At 39.3% G+C, this 16,605-nt stretch overlaps 1 protein-coding gene across 1 annotated transcript in view; it reads right to left on the bottom strand.

Annotated features, from left to right (window-relative positions):
* LOC110680434 overlaps window positions 1-15,968 on the bottom strand; it is a 31,841-nt gene extending 15,873 nt beyond the window's left edge. The window contains exons 1-4 of the mRNA XM_021856232.1: window positions 15,876-15,968; window positions 14,434-14,602; window positions 13,989-14,364; window positions 12,770-13,730 (exon numbers count right to left, since the gene is read on the bottom strand). Coding sequence (XP_021711924.1) covers window positions 12,770-13,730; window positions 13,989-14,364; window positions 14,434-14,602; window positions 15,876-15,968 — 1,599 coding nt within the window. The remainder of the gene's footprint in view (window positions 1-12,769; window positions 13,731-13,988; window positions 14,365-14,433; window positions 14,603-15,875) is intronic.
* Between the last annotated feature and the right edge of the window lie 637 nt (window positions 15,969-16,605).

Genomic DNA, 16,605 nt, shown 5'->3' with positions numbered 1-16,605 from the left:
GGTTTACACCCAAAAAATAGCCCAATCAATTTTGTCCTACCCATTTATAAGTCCAAGGGTCATAAGCAAACTTAACCCCTCTTCCCACGTTTTATTTTTCATATGTTTTGGATTGGAAAAAATGCTCGAAAATGAATTTGATTGAATAAAATTTGTTGAAAATTGTCCAAATATGTCAAAACCGTAAAACATTTTTTTTTATTGTGGATCAATAGTTCATTTATTGTTTTTTAATAGTTATCTTATTCCAAAACCTACAGTCAGTGACAAAAGTTAGTAACCAAGTGCTATGTTTCCATACAAAATGCCCAAGTTTGGGGATCTGTATCTCAGCTTCTGGTAGCCCGAATTTGCTGAAATTTGGACGACGAACTACAAATAACTTGAAGTTTTGTGTATATTGAGCTCACTAAATTTCAGTCAGTTTCCTAGGAGTTTCAGAGGGTTGGTTAAAGCAAAAAGTAAGTAATCGAAAGATTTTTCGATTTAATTAAAAAAACGGTAAGTTTTGGTAGGTTATTTCCTTCAGCAAAGTTGTTCACTTTCGGATGTTACACCACTTACAGCTCACCGTTTTTTAATTAAATCGAAAAATCACTCGGTTATTTGTAGTTTGTCATCCAAATTTCAGGTAAATCGTTCTACCAAAAGCTGAGATCAGGGATGGGAAATGTACTGTCGCAAACATTTACCACCTAGACATTCACATTTTTCTACACGACCATCAAAATCCAAAGCAAACCATGACCGTTCTAAACAAAAAATGTCACGGCTCTTCAAAGCTGTAATCTTCTTCTTCCTAACGATTTTTCAAACCCGAATGCGAAATGACTCGAGCACAGTGGTGACGCGATTTTCCGGTTTTCAGGGTTTTGCATTTTTGCTCGATAAAGGCAGCATGAAATTGAACTTGTTTATATGTATCGCAACGGAAAGAAAAGTCGGTAAAAGTGCTGAAAATATTATGAATTTTTCGAATGTTTGCATGATTTCCAACAATTTTTGATGAATACCTACACTAGATCCGCATGATTACCTTTGTCTTATAAAGTTCACGGATGAATGATTGATTTTTCAAAGTTTGTCATTTATCGATTCGATTTTTACTGATGGGGTGATATGAGCACCCCATTTTTGATTGCAAAATAATCTCATATAATCTAAAAATTCAATTATGTTGTTTTTACAGTTATTAGTATTTATAAACACTCCGTCCAAGAATATATATTTTTTTATGAAAATTCTAACAGTCAAACACCATCATTCTGAAATGATAAAATTTAAAAGAGTCATTCGGAGCAATACGGGCAGTTTTTTTTATCATCGTTTATTTATTTTTCTTTAAGTTTTGAACACTGACTTAAAACATGCCTATTTCAGATGAAATTTCAAGAATTTATGCAATTTTCAAGGGGTGCTCATTCCACCCCATTGGCCAAACCGCCCCGACTACCTCTATTCATCAATAGCTCATCATTTTCAACAACCGGATAATCAGTAATCTTCCAAATGTAATAAACAATGTTTAAACTCATGCCGGCTCTCTTACAATTGTGCTCTACCTAGTTTTGATATTAATTATGCTTCAAGGTTGTCCATAAACTATTTTAAATTAGCCTTCTGATCTACAAGCGTAACCAGCAATTTCTCGGAAGTTAACTGGTTATAACCTAAAATTGTGACCCATAACGCGGGTAGATCACCTTTTCGTGGTGCGTTATGGGGTAAAGATCTACCAGTGCACCCTAGTCCTGACTGATTCAAACGAAGAGAACAGGATATTATAGTAATTAAAGGAACATTTTTTAGTCCTTGTTACATTTCTAAACCTTGTTAAAAGTGACAAGACTCGATTTTCCCAGTTGCCGAGAATGATCTTGAGACAAGGAAAAAAATGAGTCGAATACAACAATTTGTTTTCTAATCTTTTATTTATTTAGTCCTCTAGTTTGAAGGAGTAAGGGCTAGGGTTCTGATGCATGGACAATATCGGTGTAATTTCTTGGCTTTATCAACGGATCCGATTTTGACTGATAAAGGAGCGCGCCTGTGGAGAGTGTACCCACCACATTCTTCAAAGGGTATAAATAGCGGAACCTTTCAATTAGAATCCTTTCCTGCGATCAAGTTAGGAATTACAACTGTAAGAAAACCGAATACTTTATCACTTCTCAATAGTGGTAAGGTAACACAACATGCACTAAACAAAGGACACGGGATATACTACAATAGATGGGTCACAGTGGTTTATGTTCCGAACAGAAAAAAAACCTATAATAGACCATTTCCGTCAGACCTTACCCCCTATTTTTATATTTTTCTTCGAAAGACGATTATTTTTAATGATTATTGACGCTTTCAGATCTAATTTATATGCACTCCTGATTTTATTGTAAATTTTTGAAAATTCGAGAATTCACCACATTTTGAGTAGTGCGGCACAGTTGTTTCAACCCTGTGGGTAAACGAAGTGGAGATTTTCCCACAACTTTCAATCTCACCCCTGCGCTGAGTGTTTGTAGATATGACGAAATGTCAATGTCATATCAAGCACACGAAACGACACGACGGACACGACAAAATGGAGAAATCTGAGGTCCGATGGGCAAGCCTCGTTGTAAATGAAGCCCATCCTTTACTATTGTACTTATAACAAAAACTTTTACCGGAAGACGACTGCTTATAGACCGTTTTAAGCTTAGCAAGTGATGGAATTCTCCTTGGAAGCATTTCTGCAACGCTGCGGAACGTTTTCTACAAGAGGGGCATATTGGCCGGTTTGTTTTGAAACGTCAAGAATTGGACCGTTTGCAGATAACGTCTTGTACTCGCTTTAGAAGCTACCTGGCAAGAGAAAGTTGCATGCAAAGCATGATTAACTAAGTAAATAACACTTTGACACCAAAAACTGTATATGTAATGGATTTGCCACTGCGATAGAGCAGTTTTTCCTTAGGGGGGCCTATACCTGTTTACCCTACCGTTTGATATCTGCTGCTTATGTCGTCAAGCTGTTCCGGAACCATATGACCAATGGATAATACATACTTCCCCATTTTACCACTCTCGTAGGTCTCCCCGAAAAATCTGCAAACGGTCCAATTCTTGACGTTTCAAAACAAACCGGCCAATATGCCCCTCTTGTAGAAAACGTTCCGCAGCGTTGCAGAAATGCTTCCAAGGAGAATTCCATCACTTGCTAAGCTTAAAACGGTCTATTAGCAGTCGTCTTCCGGTAAAAGTTTTTGTTATAAGTACAATAGTAAAGGATGGGCTTCATTTACAACGAAGCTTGCCCATCGGACCTCAGATTTCTCCATTTTGTCGTGTCGTCTCGTGTGCTTGATTTGACATTGACATTTCGTCATATCTACAAACACTCAGCGCAGGGGTTTTGAAAGTTGTGGGAAAATCTCCACTTTGTTTACCCACAGGGTTGAAACAACTGTGCCGCACTACTCAAAATGTGATAAATTCTCGAATTTTCAAAAATTTACAATAAAATCAGGAGTGCATATAAATTAGATCTGAAAGCGTCAATAATCATTAAAAATAATCGTCTTTCGAAGAAAAATATAAAAATAGGGGGTAAGGTCTGACGGAAATGGTCTATTGTCACGATGAGTCACGATAGAGCTCCTCGGGTATTTCAACCGGGCCCTTCGGGTGATGGGCCAGTGATTAGCCAAAAGGAGCTCATAAAAGGGCAAATTTTTGCATATCAAAGGTTATCGAAAAAAAAGTAAATATATATTTTTAATACAGATTGTAGTAATTACAAGAAGAATTGATATAAATCTATATTTATAGTGCATGTTTACTAAGCAAAAGGGGTAGCCAGGATGAAAACTGGAGAGTACAATTTTATAATAACATAAATTACGTTGGTGTCAATTTCCACCACATGTGTTCTCCAGTCGTGTAGAAAGAAAGGGCAACATAATGATTAATGTTAATAATGTAGGAAATAAGGAAAAACGGTATCTATCGACAAAACGAGTGATTTTTATAACTTTAGTTTTTTACCTATCCAAAATTGGAAAACTCCAACTGTGTTTTGATATGAATTATGAGTGTTGCCAAGAAAAACATTTATTTGAAAAAAATCTTTCATAAAAAAATGATGAGGTGCAAGTTATGAAGAACTTGAAACTATTGAGAACCAGAGCTACAGGTCCAAAGCCCTGATAAAGGTGGATGGTTCTGATGGCAATGACCGTGGTCATCATGTTAAGAACAAACGGACAATGCTGTATCGTGTCAGCACCGAGGAGGCAGCCCCTCTAGCACAATGTAGGTAGCGCAACCCTGGTTAGGTGCAACAGACCCGGCAAAGGACAGCGATTGGAAAGTTGGATCTTGGAACGTGAGAACTTTGAATGAACCCGCGCGTGTTGGGCTCCTGGCTCGTGAACTGCGGAATGTCGGCGTGAACGTGGCAGCTATCCAGGTAATACGCTGGCCGAGAACCGAAGAACGTGAATTCCGAGCGGTGGACCCCATCGTCAACACTTCATTCAAGTACCACATCTACCACAGCGGTGGCGACAGAGCAGAACGTGGAGTTGGCTTTATAGTGATTGGGAAGCAGATGAAGCGAATTATTCAGGGGAAACCGGTAAGCGACCATATCTGCGTGTTGAGAATGAAGGACAAGTTCTTCAACTACAGCCTGATCAGTATATATGCGCCAACAAACGATAAGCCCGATGACATGAAGAGTTCTATGACAGCCTGGATACGATCTACGGAGAGTGCCCAAAACAAGATGTCAAGATAGTCATCGGCGACTCAAACGCGCAGATAGGGAAAGAAGATTTCTTCTTCTCGGAGAGCCTCCATTCCGTTACCAATGATAATGGCTTGCGGCTAGTAACCTTCACTGCTGCTAGAGGGATGGCAGAGGGATCAGCAGTACCTACTTCGCACGAAAGAATATCCGCAAACACACCTGGCGACACTCGAGTGGCGATGCCTGCTCCCAAATAGACCACGTGCTGGTTGATGGGCGACATTTCTCAGATGTCATGGATGTCAGGATCTTCCGAGGCATTAATATCGACTCGGATCATTATCTAAAATTCCAGCTAGATTATCCAGCATCACGAGTTCCAGAACAAACGGAACGCTGCGCTTCAATATACAACGCTTGTCGACTGATGGTGTACCGCTATCAGCTAGACGAGCAGTTGGGAAGAATCAACGTTGCTGGAGAAGTCGACAGCCTGTGGTACCCTATCCACGAAGCTGTGACAACAACGGCGCGGGAAATGATTGGCACTGGTCAACGACGAAGACGAAACGACTTAGTGCCAGAGAGTGACAGACATGAAGAATGTCGCCAGAAGCCGTATGCTTGTGACCGGTACCCGACAGAACAGAAAGCGGTACAGTGCAGCGAGAGCCGAAGAAAAACGAATCCACCGCAGAAATAAAAGGCAGCGCGAAGAAATTGTGGTAGCTGAAGCTCAAGAAAGCATGAACCGGAATAATTTGCGGAGAGCAGCTTCATCAGTCGATCCACCGAGTACTTCTGAAGGTATGGGAGGACGAAGAATTTCCCACCGGCTGGTTGGATGGCCTATCTACAAGAAAGGGCACAGACTAGAGTGTGCCAAATACAGAGAAATTACCCCGCTGAATTCGGCGTACAAAATTCTGTCGCGCATCCTGTAGACTGAGACCGCTCGAGGAGTTCTTCATCGGTGAATACCAAGCTGGTTTTCGTTAGGGCCGTTCGTCAACGGACCAGATGTTTAGCTTGCGAATGATTCTAGATAAATTCCGGGAGTATAACTTGCAGACTCACCATCTGTTTATTGATTTCAAGGCGGCGTACGACTCAATGAAAAGAAATGAGCTGTGACAGATAATGTCTGACCATGTATTTCCGGCGAAACAAATTAGGCTGATACGTGCTACGCTAGATGGTTCGAAATCAAATGTTCGGATCACAGACGAGGTGTCATCATTGTTCGTGACGTTAGACGGGTTGAAACAGGGAGACGTACTTTCGAATTTACTGTTCAACATTGCACTCGAGGGTGCTAAAAGGAGATCTGGCGTGCAGAGAAATGGGACTATTATCACAAGGTCGCACATGCTTCTTGGCTTACCGGATGATATAGACCTAATTGGAATCGATCGTAGGTCAGTGGAAGAAGCCTTCGTGCCTCTGAATAATATCCAGCAGGGAACCAGGTAGAGGTTGGCGGCTTTGGCGCTGGCTATACGCAGTGGAAGAGGATCTGGCGACCCTAAACGTGCGGGGCAACTGAAGAAGTTTTGTCCAAGACCGACGAAGATGGAGCTCTACAATACGCCCGGCAATGGCGTGACGCTACGCTGTAGCCATCAAGGTATCAAGGTAGGTTATTGTGTGATTTCTATTAACATTATAACTAAACAAAAACTAATTAAAAAAAGAAATATTATTGAAAAGTTTTGAAAGATTGACGTAACATTTACAAGAGTTGCGTTAACAACCTGGATACAATCGTTACAAGCATATTATCTGTACTTCTAAGCTCACAGTATGTTTTGCTCAAAAACTGTTGCTTTTGTTTTTGTTTACCATCGCATTAATAATTAAATTATAATATTGTTGAATCGGCACATCATTACCTTGAAACTTAATGAGCTGTACTGCAACTGCAAGCGTATTTAAAGTAGATGTAAGTTAATTGGTTCGCACTCCCAATGTAGTGGTTTGTATTCTGATCCCATATTTATTTACAACTTAAGATTAAGAAAATTGTCGCCTTTTTGATGAAATATTGATATTAATTAATTCATATCTTTAGTTGATACAAAATGGTTGAACCATCTATAGATATGGTTGGAATAATTTCAATATGTGGTTGACTGAAATTAATTGAAATAATATGATTGATCGGGATCAGTAGCATCATCAATGTGTAAGTGCTCTCATTATTATAACAAACAATAACGGCGCCGGCTTCGTTCTAATGCAGGTCAATTTGAGGATGGGAGGGAAATTTTTATGGAAGCCGAGGACTCCTCTGCACTTCCACAAGTAGACACTGGGAGTTTGGATATGGGAAGGGTTGGGTAAAGAATTGGTTTGGTAAACGTTAAATATAGAATTTGAAATGAATGTGCCTAATCGGATTCGCGACATTACTCGATAAACGCATTGTACGTTAAACAAGTGTTCGTCGCACGCCCCACAGGAGCAAGCGACAAGATCAAATACTACTAACGCGATCCACGACACTATTTCATCGTGCTAAGCGAACGACGCGCGACATGTTTGATCCTGCTCTCATCACCCGCCCTCGCAGTAGTAAGCGTCAAGGTCTAAGGATCAAACACAATTAAATGAATCGCGGCGCAGTTTTAATACCTGGGAGAGTTGAATGTTAACTCTGAAAGGAATTCTTGAGAAAAAAGGTCAAGAAGAAGAATATATGAAACAATCGGTGTAGAAACTCTTGGAGCTCAAGAGTCAAGAGTTTGCTGAAAATCCCTAAATAAATCCATTCCAAAACTCTGAAACAAATTCTTGTGGAATGTCTCTTAGAGTAACAAATTCTTGTGGAATGTCTCTTAGAGTAACAAGTGGAATAAATAGTGTAAAATTATCTAAAGGAAATTTAGGGATAGTCTCTGGAAAGATCTCAAGGTTGATATATAGTCTATATACAGGGAGTTGCGCGAAGAGACTTCTTTGAATGGTTGTTCTTATTTATTTATTTATTTATATTATTTTTTAACTTCAAATTTTGAAAGAGGGAAAAGCCCCTTTGAGTGATTTTTAATTAAAATCTTCCTCAAAAGGCACAAAACCTCTTTATCTTTTCTGAATACATTATAAAATCAACAATCTTAATAATAAAAGGCTCAAACGGTAATGATCCATAGCAGAGCCAGTTTCTTGAAAATGGGAAACGTCCAGGATTATTGAGATACCACAAACAGTAAAAAATTCTTCACATCTGAAAAGAAACATACGAAGAAAAAGAAAATATCACACATAATATGAGATTTCATTTAAAAACTGAAATAGAAGTTTCAAAATTGACAGAAACATATTTCCTAAAATATTGAACAGATATTGGAATGGGATAACCTGTATTTTGAATTTGTTTTAAAAATGTATTTCTTGGTAAGATGTATCGAGTACAATGAAAAATTATATGATTTATGTCTTCATAGGATTCACCACAGTCACATAAATTGGAATCTTTTATGTTAATGCGATATAAATGAATATTACAATTATAATGGTTTGAAATCCATCTTGAAATACAGCAAATAAAATTTCTACTAACTGATAAATTTTTAAACTATGGATTTAGATTAACTTTTGGATGAATAGAATGACACCAACGCCCTTTATCACTAGTGTCCCAAGACACTTGCCAATTATACAAAGAAGATTTTTTTAGTTTTGGAAAATATTCAGATCCTGAAATAATGCGATTATATGTACTTCCACAACGAACACCTAATTTAGCTAAAGAATCAGCTTGTTCATTACCGTAAATTTGAGAATGAGCTGGAACCCATACAAATTTAATAATAAATTTAATTCAAGTAATAATTGCTTTATCATTAGAATAAGATGATGAGTTTTAGAATGAAAGTTTACTGAACGAATAGCTTTAAGACAACTAAAATTATCGGAACAAATAAAAAATATATTTGGTGAACGAGATTTTATCAAACTACATGCAAAATATAATGCAGTTAATTCGAAAATAGCCCCTAGGGGCGGTCCATTTATTACGTAAGGCAATTTTCGGGATTTTTCGACCCCCCCTCCCCCCATGATAAGATTTTTTGTATGAAAATTAAAAATAAATTGTATGCCGCGTAAGAAATCTCAAACCCCCCCTCCCCCCATAAACCCTTATGTAATTAATGGATCGCCCCCTATCTGTTTTGCTGGTCTGCTCGATAGGTAGACGGTTTGACAGTTCGATAGGAAGAATTGGAGGTTTCACTCTTCGCGCAACTCTCCATTCATAGACTCTGGATTTCCTGTGGAATTTACTGGAGATAAATGGATTGCTTCTCCAGATTTTCTAGAGCAAATTCTAGATAATTTCCACAAAGAATCCCTTGAAAAATCGATGGAATATTTTTTGGACGAACACCTGCGAAAATTTGTGGATGGATCCCTGAACGTCTCTGGAAATATTAAAATAAAACATCTCTTGAGAAATCACTAGAATAATTCTTGAAGATTTTCTGCAAATAATCTGAGAAGAAATTTCGAAAAGAACTTGTGTGAAATAGTATCCTAAGGTTTCTCTGAAGGCTTTAGAATGTTGCATCACAAACAGAAAAAGAAAAAAGTGATCAAATTGGTTGAAAAAAAAAAGATTTTAAAAATCTTACTTTAAAAATTGAGATTGTGTAGGGTTTGATTAGTTTTCGCATAACCTGTGATTTCGCCCTAAAAGCCATTGGTAGCGATTTATTTAATAATGCTACGATGGAGAGAAGATCCTCCTCTATTTCCCAGTGGTGATAGTTTCCATCCTGAGCCATTCATTTCCTTAGAACAAAGGAGCTACACACTTGGTTACCAATGGCTTTTAGGGCGAGATCACAAGTTATGCGAGAGTTGATTCTATTGCATGCTCTAATTATGTCCGGTTCGCGTTTTGCGGTTACCAATCGCTCATCTTTTTTTTTTCTCACGTATTCATTTAAAATAGGGATGGTACACAAATTATGTCACGCTAAATTTCGAATTTTTCGAACCCCTCCCCTCCTTGTCACGCTTTTTGTATGAAGCCTCTAAAAAATTTGTAATGGTTGTCACGCTATGCCTGATCCCCTGTGAACACAACCCCCCCTTGGAGCGTGACATTATTTGTGTTCGACCCCAAATCCATATCCAGTTTTTTGTTTGGACTCCTCGGCTTCCATGTAAAGTAACACGTCAACATTTTGCTCCCATCCCCTGCAATCGGAGGCAGCCGGCGCCGTTATTGTTTGTTTTAATGATGAGAGCATCAGTATATACTTACACAATGAAGGTGTTACTGATCCTCTGAGTAGCGTCTGTTGGTTCCCTGTGTAAGCTGTTCTAGTAATAACGGAGTAGCAACTGCGGGCGATATATCTGTATGTTGTTCATAAACTGTCCAAGAGATTCCTGATCACGTTTGTAGATCTGAAGTTTTCAGCAGAGTTTGAACATTTGCATTGACGTATCGCTGACAAATGTCTCATTAAAGGGAACGTCCACAAATGAAGTAGCATTTTTGACTGATTTTTGACTCCCCCTTCCTCATCGTAGCCTATTTTTATATATCAAATACATGATTCGTTACAACATCGTTGATTCCCCCTCTCCCTAATATGCTACGTCATTTATACGCAGTACTTAAGGACATATCCCCATGAGTACCAAAATGGCCTCTAATATGGCACCTTACTTCCCCCTTCGCTTTCCGCTCCCTCCTCCCACACTTCTCTCAGTGTTTTTGAGAGCGATAACAAAAAATGATTATTTGAAGTTACTAATCTTATTGTAGAGCGGTGGTTTCTTAACTGAAAGCATTCCATAATATGTTTTTCACAAATCACCAGTTTTTGAATGCAAATACATAGTTATTGCTGTGATTTGTGTTGTAAAATACCACGCACTTCCGAATCACTTCTTCTTCACGCACCGAGATATAGTGGTTTTCACGCCCAATGGTATGGGTGCCCTAGTGTAGATGTAGTTGTGAACCTTAGAGGAAAACAATATGCACTCTGTATCGAAAAACACCCAGAATCCGTGTATAACTTTTTCAAATTGGGTAATATTTCCATATGCATTTTGATGAGTCTGGAAAGCGTGTGCAAGTTTCTTTGAGGAAAACATAAACAAACTGTGTATGACGAGCGTATGCTAGTCTACGTGTGTTCAAATGTCACTAAGCTCTATACTCCACTGCACTGTGACGTCACGCATCAATTTTGACAGATACTGGTCCTGTTGTTTACAGTTTGGACTTAGTACTTTTTTCGAATCATTCTTAATTTCGTGAAAGTTTGCTGCGAGGAGAGGTCAAATCCACTGCAGATACCCACGGATCGTATTATTCTATCTTCCTACCGTGAAAAATCGTCACCATCAGCATGCTGGTGATAGAAATGCGAAGATGAAAAAATGATGGAAAAAACGACTAAGTCCGAAACGTAAACAACAGGACCAGCAGCTGTCAAATAAGTGAGGTTAGGCTCGTCATATGCAGCGCTCTATTGTTTGCTGGCTTTTCGGTGCTCGTTCTAAAACTCACTTTTAATCGTATTTCTACTCACCGTAGCAATTCAAAAATCTAATGCGATACTTGAAACACTTTGATTATTCACGCACGATGCTCCTGGGAGCAATAAATCACTTATATTGATTAATTTGTGCAATAAAGGTAATAAACTATAGAGGAAGAATGTCGCTGGCGTCGCTGCCGGAACATCTTTTGCTGGCAAAGATAGGCGGGGCTATAAATGTCAACGCGAAAAAGTATGCAGTTTGACACTTATGTACCCGACGTGTTCCTGAGCGAGAACAAAGGGAACAGCAGCGACATTCGTCCTCTATAGTTTTGTATCTCTATTATTTGTGCTCGAAAACAGCACCGGAACGCGAATACTCCACTGCACTGTGACGTCACGCATCAATTTTGACAGGTACTGGTCCTGTTGTTTACAGTTTGGACTTAGTACTTTTTTCGAATCATTCTTAATTTCGTGAAAGTTTGCTGCGAGGAGAGGTCAAATCCACTGCAGATACCCACGGATCGTATTTTCCACGGTAGGAAGATAGAATAATACGATCCGTGGGTATCTCCAGTGGATTTGACCTCTCCTCGCAGCAAACTTTCACGAAATTAAGAATGATTCGAAAAAAGTACTAAGTCCAAACTGTAAACAACAGGACCAGTACCTGTCAAAATTGATGCGTGACGTCACAGTGCAGTGGAGTATTCACTGAGCCAACATTGTTTATGATTCGGATGCGCCGCTCTCACTGATTGGAAGTGATGCCAGTTTTTATGTTTGCAATTAGAATGGTTTGGATATTCATACACTTGCTACAACCACGTATTTTACAATTTCATAATACTCAAAAGGTGTACAGTGTCACAAGTGTTGCAAAACATTTTTAAGCGTGAGAAAAACAATGTACGACGCAATTTAACAGCAAAAATGAATATAAGATATTATACAGTACAATTGACTGTAGAATTCAAATGCATACTGATGGCAACTTTCTCCGTCCGTGAGAAGCGAGAGAAGAGAAGAGAAAACTGCCAAAAATAGTAAACAACACACGCATGGTGTGAAAAATGCTTATAATTTTGGTCAAAAAACATGTTTTCACTACCAAATGAAATAAATTGTGATTTTGAGTTTTTATGAAGTTGTTGATGAATTCATGTCGACTATAATAGCTTTGTATGAAACGTGTGCAAGTAACACTACTACATAATTTTGTTGGTGGAGGTATACATGAAACATGATGATTTATTTTTGGCAGACGCACATAACATTGTGCACCGCCTTGTTGGGTTGCTCGAGAGGGTGCTTTAGCGGGTGGCTCGAGTGGGTGGCAACATTATGTTTACGTGTCCAATGAACCTTCACCTTAATGTATATTTGATGCCAATCTACGAAATTTTCCATAAATCAAATTTCGAGGACAAGAATTCCATTTACGTAAAATTGTTTTTACGTACTCATGATCCACTACTAAAATATGATCGTAAATTACTAAGACCCTATTATACCCCATACTTACATCGATTTTGAAATTTATATCATTTATCCGGGAATTGAGGGGCAAGTCTACGTTGAACACCTCCGTTTCGTTGCTGACCATGTGCATCGGAATGTTGTTCCCATCGGCAAGTTTCTTCTTGAGGCCCGTCTTCCGGGAGAAACAATAGGACACCAAAAGCACAGCAACGATCATCGGGATGACTACAATGGCCAACAAGAACATCGGCGCATTCGGTCCGTTGATTAGTCCATTTTGGTAATAGTTACCACCATCTCGTACTGCAGCTGGTGAAGACGCCCCGACGGTCCCATTGAAAAGGACAACCGGTTCCGTTGTGGTGCTCGTTTTCGCCATCTTAGTTTTGGTGTTATTTTTCCGATGCTCTTTTTTAATACCAAGCCGACTGAAGCAATCGCACTGGCCAGTTAGTCGGCATGTGCAAGTTCCTGCTCCTGACATGTGAATACCTCGGGCCATGGTATGTAATCGCTCGAAGACACCAATAATTTGGTCGGGATAAACGCAATCCTGCGGACAAATTTGAATCTTGTTCTTATGACCCATGTCCTCCAGCGGATCGCATACGTTGTCCGGACAGTTGTCCAAGTCCGGTGTACATGTTGGATAATTCTCATCGAAGGTGGACTCCTCTGGCTTGCCAAACATACTGAACGCGCTCGCAGGATCCGAAATTCTGAACTTGCAAGTACCCTCCCGGCTACCGACTCCACAACTGTTGATGCAACTTGTCTGATTCGGATGACCGGAGCAAAAATCTTCGGACGAAACATTACACGAGATTCCAACGGAACGTTTGATGGAAATCGAGATCGTAGCATTGTGGTTCAGCCAGGCCACCACCAGCTTGAGCGTCACGTTCGGAAGTTGTTGCTGGATGTTGGCGGGGTTGTTGAGGTAGATAATTCCCGCGGATGCGGTGATGTTGAAAGCATCTAGCGGATTGTGGACGATGCGATAGCTGTAATGGTTTAGCAAACGATTAGAGAGGGATCTGGATCATTTGACATAACGGTCATTTAGCATAACCATGTTTTATCAAGAACAGGCACCTTTTCAAAGATGGGTAGACCTACTACCAGTCCTGCTTACCACATCTACCTACTTGACTCGCGGTACCTTTATTCTATTTATGCTGAATGGCCGTTATGCCAGATGTCTATCATGCCAAAAAACCCACACCCGGTTAAACGAGGCATTTACTAAGCACAATACTTACTTTAAATCCGTTTTACTGTCTGCAATTTGGTCAAGCATGTTGCTCGGTTGCGCTATGCGGGCAAACTGTGTAGCACTGGTATACAACTCTACCTTACTCGGGTAGGTGAAATTGGCCAACGCCGCCTTATTTCCTGATCGTTTCTTGCCGCCACCGTTGTGGCGTGTTGCTGGCTTACTGTCCCCCGAACCAGTTTGGTCACCACTGATGAGCGGTTCCGGTCGCGGCAGCCGAATGTGATTGTGGTTCGGATCGATACAAATCGTCGAATTGTTGAATAGATTGGAATCTACATTTGAGATTGTATCGTCCACGATTTTTAAGACCACGCAGTGGCGTCCTTCCGGGAGTATTCCAGTTTTTCGCGCAATCAACGCTGAAAATGCGTAGAAAACAGAATAATTTAGAAATATACCTCAGACAATGCATTAAGATAAGCTCTTACAGCAACCGAATACCGTCTGACGACTTCCGTCGTGATCGATTTCGTAGGTTATGCACCTGGGTTCAAACAGATTGTAGGTATCATTCAACAGTTGATAGTGCACGTAGCTATTCATGGCAATTGTGTCCTTGTCGATGAAGAGTACTTTTAGGTGTTTGAGAGGTTCACCCTGCGAAAAAATAAGGAAAAAACTGTGTATCAGATTTTGCTTTTGACGGAGTAACGACATTCCTAGAGATATTAAATCGGAGCAAAAGCGTCGTATTGAAATAATAGTTCCTGGAAGAATACATAGCTATTTTTTTGAAAATTTTTCAGAATAATTAATGTAAAAATTGCATGAGGGTTCCTTTGAAAACTATTCAAAAAAATTGCTTAAGGGTTATTTGAAATAATTTCCGAAGCAATCTTTGGAAAGCTCCTGGAGAGATTCCAAAAATAAATCCAGAACGAATACCTACTGAAAGCGCTGAATAAACTCCTGAAACAATGCTTGGAGCAAATTCACAAAAAAAAAAGAAAATCCTACAGTAATTACTCTAGGAGTACCTGTAGAAATTCATGAAGCAATCCTTGAACAAAAAAAAGAGGAAGCACTTGAATAGTTTCTGGAGAAACAAACCCCGGAAAAATTTCAGGAGAAATCCGAGAGAATTCTTGGAGGAATCGTAACAAGATTCTCTAGAAAAATAGCTGGTGGAATCCCAGGAGGAGTTTCTGGATTAAATCCTTGAAGAAATTTTTGCAACAATCTTATAATCAGAGGCGACTCGTAACCTCACTTTTACCTGTTCTACGAAACTAAAAATGATTAATTCGATAAATTGAGATTATAAAACATACAGTAAATTATTGGAATCGTCCTTTTTAACAAACCTCTTCTCAATAGATGCAAATTTGTTGCTGAAATTCAAGAATTTCTATTCGTGGAACAGGTAGATTTGAGGTTAGGGAATCGCCACTGCTTATAATGACTCTCATGTGGAATCTCTGGATCAATGAAACATACTTAGAAAAAACCCCTGCTTTTTTTGAAGACTTCTATGAGAACTTTCCGAGGATTACTGGAGCCATTCCACAAGAAATGCCTTATTGTCAAACAATTTCATATTGCTGAATTATTGCGATCAAAAGATACAGTGATTCGATTCACGATGTACAATACCGAATCAAGCTATACAAATGTTCCTTCAACGCCAGGTGATAGTGGCCAACCGTTAACAAATTAACAATCCCATCCTAATCAGTCCACTCAAAGATTTTCCTTCACGAACACCCAACATTGGTAATGGGCCCAACCAATCCATCAGTCTTTCGTTGAATTTCCCCATTCACGCTGATTTGGCCCACGTCCACCCACATAAATGGCGAAATGCGACAAACAGCCGTTAGACGACACTCTTACGGTAATTAATTAACCGATCCACCCATGTGAATCGAACTTGGACCCATCCAGTCAACAAGGCTATATTAAGTGGGTGCCACTGGGTGCCATACTGGGTCCTGTTGATCAATCGTAGGAGATTGGTTGGCATTTTGGTTACCTGGTAATTGAAATTCAGAACAAATAGACGGAGCACGTCTCACACTGGGGCAGAATCGCGGAAACGCGGAAACAACCTGTAGTTCTTCGGAATGAAGAGATAGACGTTTGATGTCTTCTGCAAAAATGATCCTTTTAATGAGGCCAATGTTTTGAGATGAATTCTTATTTTTTAATGTTATTCGCATAAATCACTCATATGCCATTTCGGTCAAACGGCAGTTTAGGTGTATGGTTTCTTCGGCAAAGTTGATTGTTATTTTATACTGAAAATAATTGCTGAAGACGTCAAATTTCCAAGGCCTACTATTTTTGAAATATAGGCATTTTTCATAAAAATGTACCAAAAACCGAATTTTTTGAGTTTTGCCTGTAATTTTTCAATTAAAACAACCATATATCACTAGACTGGCCCAGCTCAGTATGGGAGAAAAATAATGTTGTATGATTCCACGGGGCACCCCCACTATGGGCGGTTTCCATACAGACTGGCGGCCAAAAATATTTTTTCCATCTCATGTCGTATTTATGAGTTTTATGATACAAATTTGATGTTTTATTTTCAAAAACAAGTTTTTCGAGACCAACTTTTGAATAGGGCCTATAGCGAAATATTAAACTTTGTTACT

The sequence above is a fragment of the Aedes aegypti genome, unplaced genomic scaffold (genome assembly GCF_002204515.2).
Source record: "Aedes aegypti strain LVP_AGWG unplaced genomic scaffold, AaegL5.0 Primary Assembly AGWG_AaegL5_hic_scaff_1386_PBJ_arrow, whole genome shotgun sequence".
NCBI lineage: Eukaryota > Metazoa > Arthropoda > Insecta > Diptera > Culicidae > Aedes > Aedes aegypti.
Note: the sequence above shows the minus strand (reverse complement) of the source record. Positions and strands in the feature narration are given on the sequence as shown.